Consider the following 15,017-nt stretch of genomic DNA (forward strand, 5'->3'; position numbering starts at 1 on the left):
CACATTTGCTAATTTCTTAGCTTATTCTTGCTTCTGTGACTCATTGTTTCCAGCTGAATTCATTGTTCATCCTATGTCACTATACCAAGAGCTTTTCCAAGAGTCTCTACCAGGAGCAAATTTGAGTCAAAAGTTTGAGTAAACTTGAGTCTAAAAACATCTCCCTTGCAACTGTATCCTTTAATGATGAGAATACGTGTTGAATATTAAACCTTTTTTTCCTTGTTTCTTTGAATTCTGTTGATTTATTTCTTAAATTCAGCTTTGTTTTGAACATCTTTATTGGAGTATAATTGCTTTATAGTGTTCTGTTAGTTTCTGCTCTATAACAAAGTGCATCGGCTATATGTATACATATATCCCCATATCGCTCCCTCTTGCATCTCCCTCCCACCCTCTCTATCCTACCCCTCTAGGTGGTCACAAAGCACCAACCTGATCTCCCCGTGCAATGCAGCTGCTTCCCACTATCAGCTCTTTTAAAAAAAAAACAATTTTTTTGGAGGGGTGCACACCATGTGGCTTGTGGGATTTTAGTTCCCCAACCAAGGATAGAACCCAGGCCCTCATCAGTGAAAGCACAGAGTCCTAACCACTGGACCGCCAGGGAATTTCCTTAAATTCAGCTTTACAGATGTAGATTTTTTCCCAGTTTTTATCAAGGTGTAATTGACATAGAACATTGTATTCATTTTAGGGGTACAATGTGATGATTTGATACATGTATATATTGCAGTGATCACCACAAGAAGTTTATTTAGTTAACATGTATTGCTCTACATATGTAGTTACAATTTTTTTTTCTTGGGATGAGAACTTTTAAGATCTACTCTCTTAGGAACTTCCAAATATATAATACAGTGTTGTTAACAGTAGTCACCATTAGACCCCCAGGACTTATTTATCCTATAACTGGAAGTTTATAACTTTTGACCCCTTTCTACCATTTCATCCTCCCAACCCACCATCTCTGGCAACCACCAAATATTTATGTTTAGTGTTTTTCTAAGATCCCATATGGAAGCGAGATCATATAGTGTCTTTCTCTGAATTATTTCACTCGCAGATGTAGAGACTGATCATTTCCATTCTTCAGTTATAGATCATCTTTTTAAAAGAATCCCCAGTTTTGGTAGTGCTTAGGTTTCTTCTTTATCCCTAATAGTCTACAAATGTCAATATTATGGGTCCCTGTGGGAATTTTGTTTAACCTAATTTTACTGGCTCTCACTGGGGCCCTTTCAATCTTAGAGCTGACAAATGATTAATAAAATAATTTGGGGGAAGGCTTGTGTTTAAGTTTAGGAAAACGATCAGGATTGCTTATCTCTGTTACAGTAGGGAGGTAAAACTTGAAACCATCCCTTTTAACATCAACAAGGTAAACTTAAGATTTTTATAGAGTTAGGACACAAAATGTGAAGAAAAGATTAGCAAGCTTATAAAATATTTTTATATCAATGATTATTCATTGAGTCAGGTTTTTACACTAACCATTGTTTGATTCACTTACTCCATCAAAATAAGAGCTCTTGGGCTTCCCTGGTGGCGCAGTGGTTGAGAGTCCGCCTGCTGATGCAGGGGACACGGGTTCGTGCCCCGGTCCGGGAAGATCCCACATGCCGTGGAGCAGCTGGGCCCATGAGCCATGGCCGCTGAGCCTGCACGTCTGGAGCCTGTGCTCCGCAACAGGAGAGGCCACAACAGTGAGAGGCCTGCGTAACTAACACTAACACACACACACACACACACACACACACACACACACACACACACACACACACACACACACACACACACACACACACACACACACACACACACACACACACACACACACACACACACACACACACACACACACACACACACACACACACACACCCCTTTAAAGAGATTAAATGTCCACTTAGCTCTCAGTATACCACTCACCATGTCCGGCAACTATTACAGGTATTTCACAGTATTAGCTCATTATATGCCTTTAATTACTTAATGAGGTGGTCAGTCTCAGTACCTCCTGGTACACACTAGAAAACCACCACCTGGGAGGATTCAGAAACATGCCCAAGGTCACACAGATTGGCAAGGGGTGGAGCCAGGAGTTGAACCCATCAGCCTGGCTCCAAGGATGCATGGTTCTTAGTTCACCAACATTATAAGTTGCTGATGGTTGAGATTCTGTTCTTCTTGCTTTTTTTAAAAAAAAATTTTATTGGCATATAGTTGACTTACAGTGTTGTATTAGTTTCAGGTGTACAGCAAAGTGAATCAGTTATATATATACATATATCCACTTTTTTTAACATTCTTTTCCCATATAGGCCATTACAGAGTATTGAGTAGAGTTCCCTGTGCTAGACAGTGGGTCCTTATTAATTATCTGTTTTATATACAGTCGTGTGTGTGTGTGTCAGTCCCAATCTTCCCATTTATCCTTCCCCTTCTTACCCCCCTTTTTGCTTTGTTAACTTTTTCCTTAACTCTAAGGAAAGCAAAAAAACCCCAACAGACTGTGTTGCTGTCAACACTTCCATTTTAGTCTGTCTCCTTTCCAAGAGATTGCTGATCCGTGCTGATGGTGACAATTATTGATCAGATGTTCACCCTTGTGATCGTTTCCCCACTGTTTGTCTGCTGACTCAGCGCTTACTGCCGGCCTGGTGTCGGAGTCCACTGCAGCTGCCCGGTCTGTGAATCACGGTGTGTTCAGTGGCAAGGTGGCTCAGAGGATGTGCTGACGCCCCCATTTCTCACAGGTGTCGCCGGCATATCAAGGGCATTCCCTGTCTTTCCATGGTAGCACTTCTCCTTGTTCGCTGGGCCAGCCTGTCTTATCCTGACAGTACTAACCCCCTCCCTCAAATCCTTACAAGTCCCACCCTGCTGTCCTGGGCTCCATCCAGCTCTGGGCAGGAAGTGCCTTGGGTATTGCTTGTACGTTTAGGGCACCACTCTGCCAGGAATTCCCACAAGTCTTCCAGGCTGTTGTGTCCCTCACATCCGTCTTTTATTTCTGGCCAATGCATAGTTCACATTTTAGTGCTTGAACATGGCAGGATACTTACTTTGTTATTTCTCAAAATCGATTAGGAGGGGAGAAGTCAGGGTACACTTAAGTCATGACACCGAGAGCCACACTGTGTGGCATGTATTTATAAATCATATATAAATTTATAAAAAGTATATGTATATATATAATACATTTAATATATGTTATTAAAAAAATCAAAACCTGGGACTTCCCTGGCAGTCCAGGGGTTAAGACTTCTTCCAGTGCAGGGGGTGCGGGTGCAGGTTCAATCCCTGGTCAGGGAGTTAAGATCCCACATGCCTCACAGCCAAAAAACCAAAACATAAAAAAGAAGGAATATTGTAACAAATGTGGGATAGGGAGGGTGGGAGGAAGGGAGATGCAAGAGGGAAGAGATATGGGAACATATGTTTATATATAACTGATTTACTTTGTTATAAAGCAGAAACTAACACACCATTGTAAAACAATTATACTCCAATAAAGATGTTAAAAAATAATAATAATAAACAACCTACTAAACAAATGGGTGAAAAAATATATAAGTAAATCAGTAAAGTAAGTGCAAATAAAAAATAATGAAAAAAATGGTCCACATCCAAAAAAAATCTTAAAAAAATAACAAAGCTAAAAAATCAAAGCCTGATCATGTTCCAGGCACTATAATAAATTGTAATTTCTTAACCATCATGACCCTATCTACTTGTTTCATGAAGCAACTCCACCATTAAGTTAATTTGCCCAACCTTGCAAAATATCCAGGAGAAAAGCAAGTATTCTAATGCGCTTTTCTCTGTCTCAGGAGCCTGAGTCTTGAACCATGACATATTGGGTTGGTTAAAAATTTCATTTGGGTGTTTCCGTAACATCTTACAGAAAACCTGAACGAACTTTTTGGCTGACCCAATATATTGTCTGCTTTGTATTTATTTTATTTTTTATTTGAACTTTTAAAAATTGTCTCCTTTAACAAAATCTGTTTTTTTTTAACTCAGAAATTTTATTTCAGTACGAATTTCAATAGTAGATCATATGTTCAATATAAATTCAACCCAAGTTTTTACTTTGTATTTTTAGCTACTAGTAATTCTATTTATTTAGTTTTTAAATTTGTATTGGAGTATAGTTGCTTTACAATGTTGTGTTAGTTTCTACCACACAGCAAAGTGAATCAGCTATACGTATACATATATCCCCTTTTTTTGGATTTCCTTCCCATTTAGCTCATCACAGAGCACTGGGTAGAGTTCCCTGTACTATACAGCAGGTTCTTATCTATTTTATACATATTAGTGTATATATGTCAATCCCAATCTCCCAATTCATCCCACCCCCACTTCCCCCCTTGGTAACCATGTTTGTTCTCTACATCTCTGTCTCTATTTCTGCTTTGCAAATAGGTTAATCTGTACCATTTTTCTAGATTCCACATATAAGCGATATTATACAATATTTTTTTTTCTCTCTCTGACTGACTTCACTCTGTATGACAGTCTCTAGGTCTGTCTACATCTCTGCAACTGGAACTATTTTGTTCCTTTTCTTTTTAAAAATTAATTAATTTATTTATTTATTTATGGCTGCGTTGGGTCTTTGTTGTTGCGCACGGGCTGTCTGTAGTTGTGGCGAGCAAGGGCTACTCTTCTTTGCGGTGCACGGGCTTCTCATTGCGGTGGCTTCTCTTTGTTGCGGAGCACAGGCTCTAGGCAAGTGGGCTTCAGTAGTTGTGGTGCATGGGCTCAGTAGTTGTGGCTCACGGGCTCTAGAGCGCAGGCTCAGTAGTTGTGTTGCCCTGGCTTAGTTGCTTCGCGGCATGTGGGATCTTCCCGGACCAGGGCTCGAGCTCGTGTCTCCTGCATTGGCAGGTGGATTCTTAACCACTGCGCCACCAGGGAAGTCCCCTATTTTGTTCCTTTTTATGGCTGAGGAATATCCCATTGTATATATGTACCACATCTTCTTTATCCATTCCTCTGTTGATGGACATCTTACAGAAAACCCAAGCAAACTTTTTGGCCGACCCAATATATTGCCTCCTTTTTATTTATTTTATTTTTTATTTTAGCTTTTAAAAACTGTCTCCTTTTAAAAACAATCTCAGTTTTTAAACAGGAGTGGAGCCTTTCCTTGGGGAAGAGTCTGGCTTGGCACACAGTAATTTGAATATGTGTGTGTCTATTGGATGGGAAGCACTGAGCCGGGCCTAGGATGCCAGGAGGTACAAACATGGTATTTCTCCCCTCATGGTGCTTAGAGGTTAATATGGGGTAAGTTTGATTCTCTTCCCTTATAATATCTGTTGTAGCATTCAGAAGTGGAAGGACTTCGCAGAAACAGGCGCCATCTAAGCATCTGGCGTCTGAAGATCCCAGAGAGAGTTTTTTTTTTTTTTTTTTTTTTTTGTGGTACGCGGGCCTCTCACTGTTGTGGCCTCTCCCATTGCAGAGCACAGGCTCTGGACGCGCAGGCTCAGTGGCCATGGCTCACGGGCCCAGCCGCTCCATGGCACGTGCAATCCTCCCGGACCAGGGCACGAACCCGTGTCCCCTGCATTGGCAGGCGGACTCCCAACCACTGCGTCACCAGGGAAGCCCCCAGAGAGAATTTATAGGCAGCAGTAACCAGATACCCAAAAAAAAAAATTGGGGGAGCCTAAGCATGGAAAGTAGGCAGAATTGTGCAACAGGTATTTTGCTTTGTGCTTGGACTTCATTGCATGAGTTACTGTATTTCCTCATCTTTTGCAGGTATAACTTTGCTTCGAATCTTGCGAATAACCTAGACTTCTTTAAGGCCATTCTTCATAACCCTCATTTGAAATACCTGAACCTCTATGGCACTGGCCTCTCCTATATGGACGTCAAGCAGCTGTGTGAGACGCTGAAACACCCAGCGTGTAACATAGAAGCACTGCTGTAAGTCTCGGGGTTGTCGACGATATATTTTTTTTCCAATGTGAACTTTGCAGTTCGAATATGCCTGTTTTCTTTCCTGTCTTTGTCTCTTGCTTATTTCACCACTTCCATCTCAGTATCGGTAGACCTCCTAGTAAGATGAGGATGGATGGATTCTAAAGGGCAAGGCTTCCTCTCAGAAGGTCTGTCCCGTCTTTCCCTTCTATGGTACTCACTTGAATTACTTCTCATGGACACCTTGTCTGATTCTCCTTGGCTCTGCTGTCAACCGACCATACCAAAACCATAACTCCAATTTCTTTTTCCTGAAGATAGTCAGAGAAACTTAAAACGAGAAAGCTTATGGATGATCACAAGTGTGATCTTGTGATCTGGCAGATGATAACGTTGAGGCTGGAGGGAAAGTGATTTGCCCAAAGTCATTTCTTCCTCTTGAAAATTATCTGGGATGCCCTTAGCCTCACTGGGTGATTTCTTAAACAGGCTCAATCCGTTTTTCAGCAGGAAGAGCAAAGGGGAGTAATAGAAGGAGCAATAAACAAAAACAACTCATTAAACCGACCAAGAGACTACACTCTTCTCTCCACCAGTAATATGATAGATAATCACATACACTTGGTTAATTTCACCTGTCAAGATTCATCAGGAGAGACAGGGTCCATGAATAAGAGTTGTTTGAACATACAGGCTTGCTATTGACCCTATTTATCATTCTAGCTGTTTCCGTATCATAACAATCCTTTTCTTCTACACTAGCTCTCTCTACTCAGGGGGATCTTACAAAATTCCTTAGTATTTGCCCTGTTTCACATTATGCCATTGGCATAGAGTGTTTCATTTTACATGGTAGCATAAGACTTGGGTAACAGATCTAGGAAACCAGGAGTCAGTTGTACACAGTTTATAGGTAGAATCTTTGCTTCTTTGGGGTAGACTAACTGTGCTCTTGACTTCAGTTTGGTATTTTGGGAGTGGGAAGTCCTCAAAATCAGGTTCTCTCCAGCCCAATAATTCTCAGCAGAGGATAGTTTCATCCTCTGTTAGGAGGTGTCCATATCTAGAGACTTTTTTTTTTTTAAATAGCAAGGAAGATTTCATTTAAGATTATCGCAGGACTTCCCTGGTGGTCCAGTGGTTGAGACTTCACCTTCCAATGCAGGGGGTGTGGGTTTGATCCCTAGTTGGGGAACTAAGATCCCACATGCCTTCCTCCAAAAAGCCAAAAAAACATAAAAAACAGGGACAATATTGTAACAGATTCAATAAAGACTTTAAAGATGGTCCACATCAAAAAAATTGTTTTTTAATTAAAAAAGAGATTTTGCAGTAGGTAGGAGTTAAGACTATTGCAATAGGAAAGAAAGTTGAACTCACTCTGCTGAAACAGAAGAGGGGTGAGCTAATGGAAAAAGCACTTTAGGGAGGAGGTTGTTCTAAATGATTAGGTCACTAGTGTTTGTTAATTGTGGAGACAGTTTTGTTTTTTCTTTTTTTTTTTTGCGGTACGCGGGCCTCTCACTGTTGTGGCCTCTCCCATTGCGGGGCACAGGCTCCGGACGTGCAGGCTCAGCGGCCATGGCTCACGGGCCCAGCCGCTCCGCGGCATGTGGGATCTTCCCGGACCGGGGCACGAACCCATGTCCCCTGCATCGGCAGGTGGACTCTCAACCACTGTGCCGCCAGGGAAGCCTATGGAGACAGTTTTGATGGTCATGATTACATGGGAAGGATGCTCTAGACATCTGGTGGGTAGAGGTCAGGGATGCTGGTCAACATCCTACAACACACAGGAAGCCCCCACAATAAGGAATGATCTAGCCCACAGTGTGAACAGTGCTGAGGTTGAGAAACCTGCTCTAGCCCATGAGATGTTCTTTTAAGCTGCATTAAGGCTCAGACCAGGGTTTCTCAACCTTATAACTACTGATGGTAAATAGTCAGATAATCAGACTTATTGAGGTCCAGATCATTCTTTGCTGTGGACGGCTGTCCACAGCATTGTTGAGAAGCACGGGCTCAGACGTTTTCCTAACTTACTGCTTTCCTAAAGCAATAAGGGGTTCGTGAGGAAAGTCATATAATTACACCCGTCCTTTTACAAAGTCTGGAACGGGCAGGAGCGGGATTAGAAGCCAGGATGCGGTCCAGGGTCGGTTGTGCATACACCATCCCACCACACGTGTCTCTCGTGTAGGTTGGGAAAATGTGACATCATGGATGAAGCCTGCGAAGACATCGCCTCTGTTCTCGTCCATAACAAGAAGCTGAAGCTTCTCTCCTTGGTAGATAATCCCCTGAAGGACGAAGGAGTGAGGGTGTTGTGTGACGCCCTGAAGCATCCAGCCTGTGCCCTGGAGGCACTGCTGTGAGTCAGCGTGGGGGAGGGGAGCCCTGGGGGAGGGGCCGGACGGCAGAGCATGCCCAGGGACCCTGAACGGTACAGCAGAACGGAGCAGATACAAATATGTGCCCCACAGAGGAGCCACGAGGTTGAATTCAAGAGATGCAAGACTAGCCCTTAGATGCCTGGCATCTAATTTGGAGCCCAATAAATCTTGGTTATCATGAAGAAGGATGATGTCTCTGTAGGTGTACTGGGGGCTGGGGAGAGGGACAGTATAAATAATGAAGAAAAAGGAATTCATTTGATTACTTGCCGATGTGGGGTTGCATAGGTTCTAGGTTATCGCTGGGAACAACGTCTCCACTTCTTTCTTGTTGCTAAGATGTAAAACAAACTGCTTCCTTGTTAGGGGCAAGAGAAAGGGTTTTCTATTTACCCAGTGAGGCCACAGGAGAAACTTAGTGCTAAATAAAAAAAATGCCTTAAAGTAGGGTACAGATGCAAGAACACCCAAGCCTATGGAAGCGAATAAGTAGTCTAGAAACAAAACTTTTATTTGTGTGTATGTGTATATAGACCTATGTATTACATACCCACCCAAAGTGGTATTTACTGTAGAAGGTGAGAATATTATTCCTCAGATGACTTTTTAGACTGTAAAAGAAAATCAAAACTAAAATAAGGTCCAGGAACATTAAACATTAAAACCAAACTATTAAAAAAATAAGGAAAAAACTCTGCACTATAAAGATTAGACCGAAAAATCTTTAGAGGTACAAAAGAAATGACATATTGGAAGATGAAAGGATTTGGCTATTAAATCCTGTGTGATATTGTACAATAAGTAGAATTAAAGTGTATTCAATAACTGGTCACTTAACCGGGCTGTGTTTATCTAAGAGTTCTTTAAAATACATCATTTAACTTTTTTTTTTTGTTTTTAAACTTGAATCTTTATTCCTTAAAAATGAAAGACTACTAAAGACACAAGAAAGTCACTAGTAATTTTAAAAGAAAAAAATGTTCAACCATTTTTTTAAACTTTATTTTTGAACTAGTTTCAAAATAAAAACTAGACTTGCAGAAAAGTTGGAAAAATAGCACAAAAATTCTCTTATAGCCCTTACCCCAATCCCCTAAAGTTCAACCTATTTTTAGTAGTTAATATTTTTAATATTTAAATGTTTAATATCCTTTTAAACAAAAGTACAAATTTAAAAAATATATTCCACTTGGCCAGAATTCTGCAAAATGGGCAAATTTATAGTATGATCAAAAGCACTAAGTTTTTTTTTGCAAAGTAAGTTGGCTAATAAATCAAGAAACTAATGAAAAGTCTATTAATAATAAACCTCAGAACTTCCAAAATTTTTTGATGCAAGGTGTTAATTCCGTATAACTTAAAATGGCAGAAAGTATAAAAATACAAATGCAGAGATTCAGGGAATGTGTAATTGTCGGGTCATGGAACCGTCAGAGATTATATTATGCAACCATTAAAGTCTTAATTTTTTTTAAATGTTGGAGAAAGCATATTTCATCAAAAAAAGTATGAATCAGTTGCCTATTGTCTGATTTCAAAAATTCAAAAACTGAAAGGGAAAACCCACCATGAGTGAGTAGTGTTTGCTAATCAAAGACTTGAGTATTCTTCCTGCCAAAGGTGACATTCTGAGATGCCCCTGAAGGGGCCAGGGAGGTAACGGGAGTCGGTGGGTGGATGGGGGAGCTGGGGGAGTGAAGTGAACTGGACTGTGCCTGCCCCACCCAAGGTGGGTTTCTGATCCCTTCCACCTGTTATTTGCCATGTAACCATCTGCTGTGGAGTCCCAGGCATCTGGCTTGTGTGTGATAGCTAGAAGTGTAGAATTCCGCATGAAATATCAGCTAAACCAACTATATTCAGAGGTCACATTCAGTCTTGATCTGCCCGGTTGCAACTTGTATCATAGGTTTCCCTCTATTTTCTAAATTCCCAATAGTGAGTAGACAACTCATAACCACAAATTTTTAAAAATAACATTTTAAAAGAAAAATGTGAAATAGGATGCTGTCCAGCTAGTATAAATAATAAGCACACTGTGTCACGGAGAAGGGACGATTTTGTCCAAGTTCATCCAGCTGGTGGTGATCTGACTTGGAACTGGGATCCGAGATTCCGTTCCCCAGTTTGGGGCCCTGTAGTCCACATCCTTCTGTATTTCCACACCTGCTGCACATTTTAATCCTCCTATTTTTCTAAGTGACCACGAAGTACAAGAAAGTTTTTACATGGAGTTTCATGAACATTTTACCCGATAGAGCTTAAGTAGGTTGACGGATGAAGTATGCGTGTCTTTGCAGGTTGACGTACTGTTGCCTCACCTCTGCAGCCTGCGACTACATCTCTCAAGTCCTTCTGTGCAACAAATCCCTGTCTTTTCTCGATCTGGGGTTAAATTTCCTGGAAGATGATGGAGTGACAACTCTATGTGAATCACTGAAGCACCCAAACTGCAACCTACAGGAGTTGTGGTAGGTCTGGCTGTGATTTGCTTGAATGTCAGCGTTTCCTTTTTGGCTGTTGGCATCCTGGGAAGGAAACAAGAAGCGGGGAAAAGCATGGAGTCTGCTGCAGAAAAAAAAAACAACTAGGCTACATGCTTACCCAATCTGATATTTCTGGAGCTCACTGATGGGTGTGTGTCTTGACTATAGGGCTTGTCAGGACTTGGTAGGGTCTGCTTCTCTGGAGTTGGGTCTCTGTCCTTGGAAAGACTGGAAATGGAGTCCCAAGTGCCCTAAACTAGCTGTGTGAAGTTGTGAGGGTTCCTTAGCTCTCCTCCAAGTGTAACATGAGGATAATTATATTTCCCACCTCAAAAGATGGAGGTGGGGTGGTGGGATGAGCTGGGAGATCAGGATTGACATGTATACACTACTATGTATAAAATAGATAACTAATGAGAACCTGCTGTATAGCACAGGGAACTCCACTTCTCTGTACAGTAAAAACTAACACTGGGGCTTCCCTGGTGGCGCAGTGGTGGGGAGTCCGCTTGCCGATGCAGGGGACACAGGTTCGTGCCCTGGTCCGGGAGGATCCCACGTGCCGCGGAGCGGCTGGGCCCGTGAGCCGTGGCCATGGAGCCTGTGTGTCTGGAGCCTGTGCTCCGCAATGCGAGAGGCCACAACAGTGAGAGGCCCGCGTACCGCAAAAAAAAAAAAAAAAAAACAAAAAAAACTAACACTGTAAAACAACTATACCTCAATTAAAAAAAAAAAGATGGAGGCAACCACTGGGAATAATGCACGTAAAGTACTGTTATCAGTGGCTGGCCCATCAAAGCACACAGTGAATAACAGACACAGCATGAGGATCAATGGTTTCTTTTATGGGGCAGATAAGGTAAATTGGTAAATGAAACCCTTCGTCATCCCTGTTTCCATGGAGTGGCATGCACACACATAGACACACATACACACATGTGCATGCACACACCTGTGAGTGTGAAGTTGCCAGTATGTGTGCATATGTGCATCTATCATGGTTTCTCAGCACTATTGACTATTTTAAATTAATTTTTATTGGAGTATAGTTGATTTACAATGTTGTGCTAGTTTCTGCTGTACAGCAAAGTGAATCAGCCACACATATACATATATCCACTCTTTTTTATATTCTATTCCCACAGAGGTCATTACAGAGTATTGAGTAGAGGTCCTATGCTAGACAGTAGGTCCTTATTAGTTATCTGTTTTATGTATAGTCGTGTGTGTATGTCAATCCCAATCTCCCAATTCATCCCTCACCCCTCTTTCCCCCCTGGTAACCATAAATTTGTTTTCTACAACTGTAACTCTATTTCTGTTTTGTAGATAAGTTCATTTATACCCTTTGTTTAGATTCCACGTATAAGCGATATCATATGCTATTTGTCTTTCTCTGTCTGACTTACTTCACTCAGTATGACAATCTCTAGGTCCATCCATGTTGCTGCAGTGAACATAGGGTTGCATGCATCTTTTTGAACTATGGTTTTCTCCAGATATAAGCCCAGGAGTGAGATTACTGGGTCATATGGAAGCTCTACATCACGAGCTTGGGGGCAGGAGATACATAGGAGATATAATATGAAATATTCAGTGAAGTCCTCAGCGAGGTGACATTTGTACAGAGACTTGGAGAGAGTAAGGGGGTAGCCCCGCTGGTATTTGGACCAAGAGCGTGACAACCAGCAAGGGCAGAGGCTGCGGGGGGAGAGACCAGGCAGCACAGGAGAACGGTAGGGAGCCCAGGGTGCTGGGCAGAGTGAAGAAAGTGGAGAAACGAAGTTGTTTCATCTCTACCATCACCATCATCTTAGGAGTACTTGAGTATTTCTCCCTTTACAGGAATAAGCGAACATAAGTGAAGCCATTCCAGATTGGACCTCATGATCGTATATATTTGTGTGTATAGGAGAATGTTGTGCATCTTTTTTTCTCCAGGTTGACGGGCTGTTACTTCACTTCTGTTTGTTGTGTGGACCTCGCTGCTGTTCTTATTCACAGTGAAAAACTAAAAACCCTGAAACTAGGGAACAATAAGATATATGATGCTGGTGTCAAACAGTTGTGTGAAGCTTTGAAGCATCCTAAGTGTACATTAGAGACTCTTGGGTGAGTGTCCACTGATGTTGGGAAAGCTTACCTACTTCAAGAAGAGGAAAAGCTGGAGGATTAAAGGGATGAAGGGGAAGCATGTTTAAAAACAAGTGTGTCTGGAACAATCTGATGAGTAAAATGCCAGCCGTGAGACCAGGGTTTGCTCACGCTTGGCACGGCTGATATCTGGGACTGGGTGGTTCTTTGCTGCGTGGGGAAGCGGGCTGTCCTGTGCATCGTGGGATGTTTAGCTGCATCTCTGGCCTCTCTCCACCCATGAGATGCTAGTAGCCCTCCTCATGTGTGTCAGATGTCTCCAGACACTGCCACATGTGCCCCAGTGGAGGAGGACTTGTCTAGATTGTAAAGTCTCCTCTCAGAGGCATGGAGTCCGCATTTCGAGGTGGTTTCCCCGTGCAGGTTGGAGATGTGTGAGCTCACGTCTGCCTGTTGTGAGGACCTGGCCTTGGCTTTCACTGTCTGCAAATCACTGAGGTGCGTGAACTTGGAATGGATTAGCATGGACCGTGATGGGGCGGTGGTGCTGTGTGAAGCCTTGATCAGTGTGGAATGTGGCCTGCAGATGCTTGGGTGAGTGGACACTGTTTCCCCCGGTGGTGAGTGACCCCAGAGGGAGGTTAGACTGCCGTAGGTTTGCCCAGCGTGGGCACGGTTCACATTTGGGCTGGAGATTTCTCTGCTATGCAGAGCTGTCCTGTGCATCACAGGAGGCTGGGTAGCATCTCTGGTCTCTGCCCACACGTTCCATTCCCCGGGGCACCTCCCTCCAGTCATGATGATCAAAAATGGAAACTTCAGGGACTTCCGTGGTGGTCTAGTGGTTAGGACTCTGCGTTTTCGCTGCCGTGGCCCTGGTTCAATCCCTGGTCGGGGAACCAAGATCCTGCAAGCCACGTGGCCAATAAAAACAAAACAAAACAAAAAACTTCAAAATTGCTGAGAGACAAGATTTTAATTGTTTAATCAAAAGAGAGAGATTGTGCAATACGATAGAGGTGTTAGTTAATGCTGTGGTGGTAATCATTTTGTAATATGTAAATGTATCAAACCAATGCATCGCACACCTTAACCAAACACAATGTTCTATGTCAGTGATATCTCAATGAAATTTTAATTAACTAACTTTTAAAAAGAATGCCTATCACATCTATTCCCTGAAATTTTTTAAAAGGCTCCTGGCATTGTCAAATGTCCCCTGAGAGGCAAAATCACCCCCAGGCAAGAATGACTGCTTTCCTATAAACACCATCTCCTACTTACCTTGCCCGCAAAGATGTAGTCCCAGCTCGGAGCTGGAAGGGGTTCCATAAAGGACCGAGCGGCGTCTCGACCCAGAAGCACGTTTCCTCAAGGGTAGCAGTTAATACTGCTTGGAACAGTATGTTTGCATTCAGAGTGTGTGTACTTGATGGCTGTAGAATGAATATTAGAACGCCTTCCGTTTGCCAGGACCCCGATGACCTGCAGAGCATAAACAACATGGTTCGCATCCCTCTTCCTCACTGTCCTAGTCTCTAGGAAAGTTTCGTGCATTCTTCGCACAGTCAGTACAACTCTCCCAGCCATTTCCAGGAAAGAGTGGAGAGGAAGTAGCCACTGGGCTGTAGAGAGGCCAGCGATCATGGGTCAAGTCAAGCAAACTCTTTTTTTTTTTTGTATTTTCCCAGCCTGAATAAATCTTCATATGATGAGGAAATTAAGATGCTGCTGACAGAGGTGGAAGAGGCGAACCCCCAGCTGACCATTTCACACAGTCTCTGGATTGATTACGAGCACAGGATCAGGGGTGTGCTTGGCTGGCAGGGAATGTCCTGAAGGAATCTTCTCACAAAGGCTTCCCCTTGGTCTCAGTGGGCATTTCTCCTCCTGACACACCCTGTCCTGTACATTGTGCGCCAGGGCAGTGGGGACCGATTTCGGAGCTCTTCCTTCTCAGTATTCCAGCAGGATGACTGTGGGATGTGCCGTCTGTGCCAAAGTCCTCTGGGCCCCATCTTTAAAGTTCCCATCATGCCTCACAGTGTTCAGAAGAACAAATACATTAAATGGGTAAACACTTGGGAAAGAATGACTTTAT

At 42.7% G+C, this 15,017-nt stretch overlaps 1 protein-coding gene across 1 annotated transcript in view; it reads left to right on the plus strand.

Moving 5' to 3' along the window:
- NLRP9 (NLR family pyrin domain containing 9) overlaps positions 1 to 14,755 on the plus strand; it is a gene marked incomplete at both ends in the record, with an annotated part of 29,128 nt that extends 14,373 nt beyond the window's left edge. Inside the window, 6 exons of the mRNA XM_079724156.1 lie at positions 5,782 to 5,949; positions 8,144 to 8,314; positions 10,637 to 10,807; positions 12,764 to 12,934; positions 13,340 to 13,510; positions 14,608 to 14,755. Of these exons, the coding sequence (XP_079580282.1) occupies positions 5,782 to 5,949; positions 8,144 to 8,314; positions 10,637 to 10,807; positions 12,764 to 12,934; positions 13,340 to 13,510; positions 14,608 to 14,755 (1,000 nt within the window). The remainder of the gene's footprint in view (positions 1 to 5,781; positions 5,950 to 8,143; positions 8,315 to 10,636; positions 10,808 to 12,763; positions 12,935 to 13,339; positions 13,511 to 14,607) is intronic.
- Positions 14,756 to 15,017: the final 262 nt, after the last annotated feature.

Source organism: Hyperoodon ampullatus, assembly GCF_949752795.1.
Source record: "Hyperoodon ampullatus genome assembly, chromosome: 18".
Lineage (NCBI taxonomy): Eukaryota > Metazoa > Chordata > Mammalia > Artiodactyla > Ziphiidae > Hyperoodon > Hyperoodon ampullatus.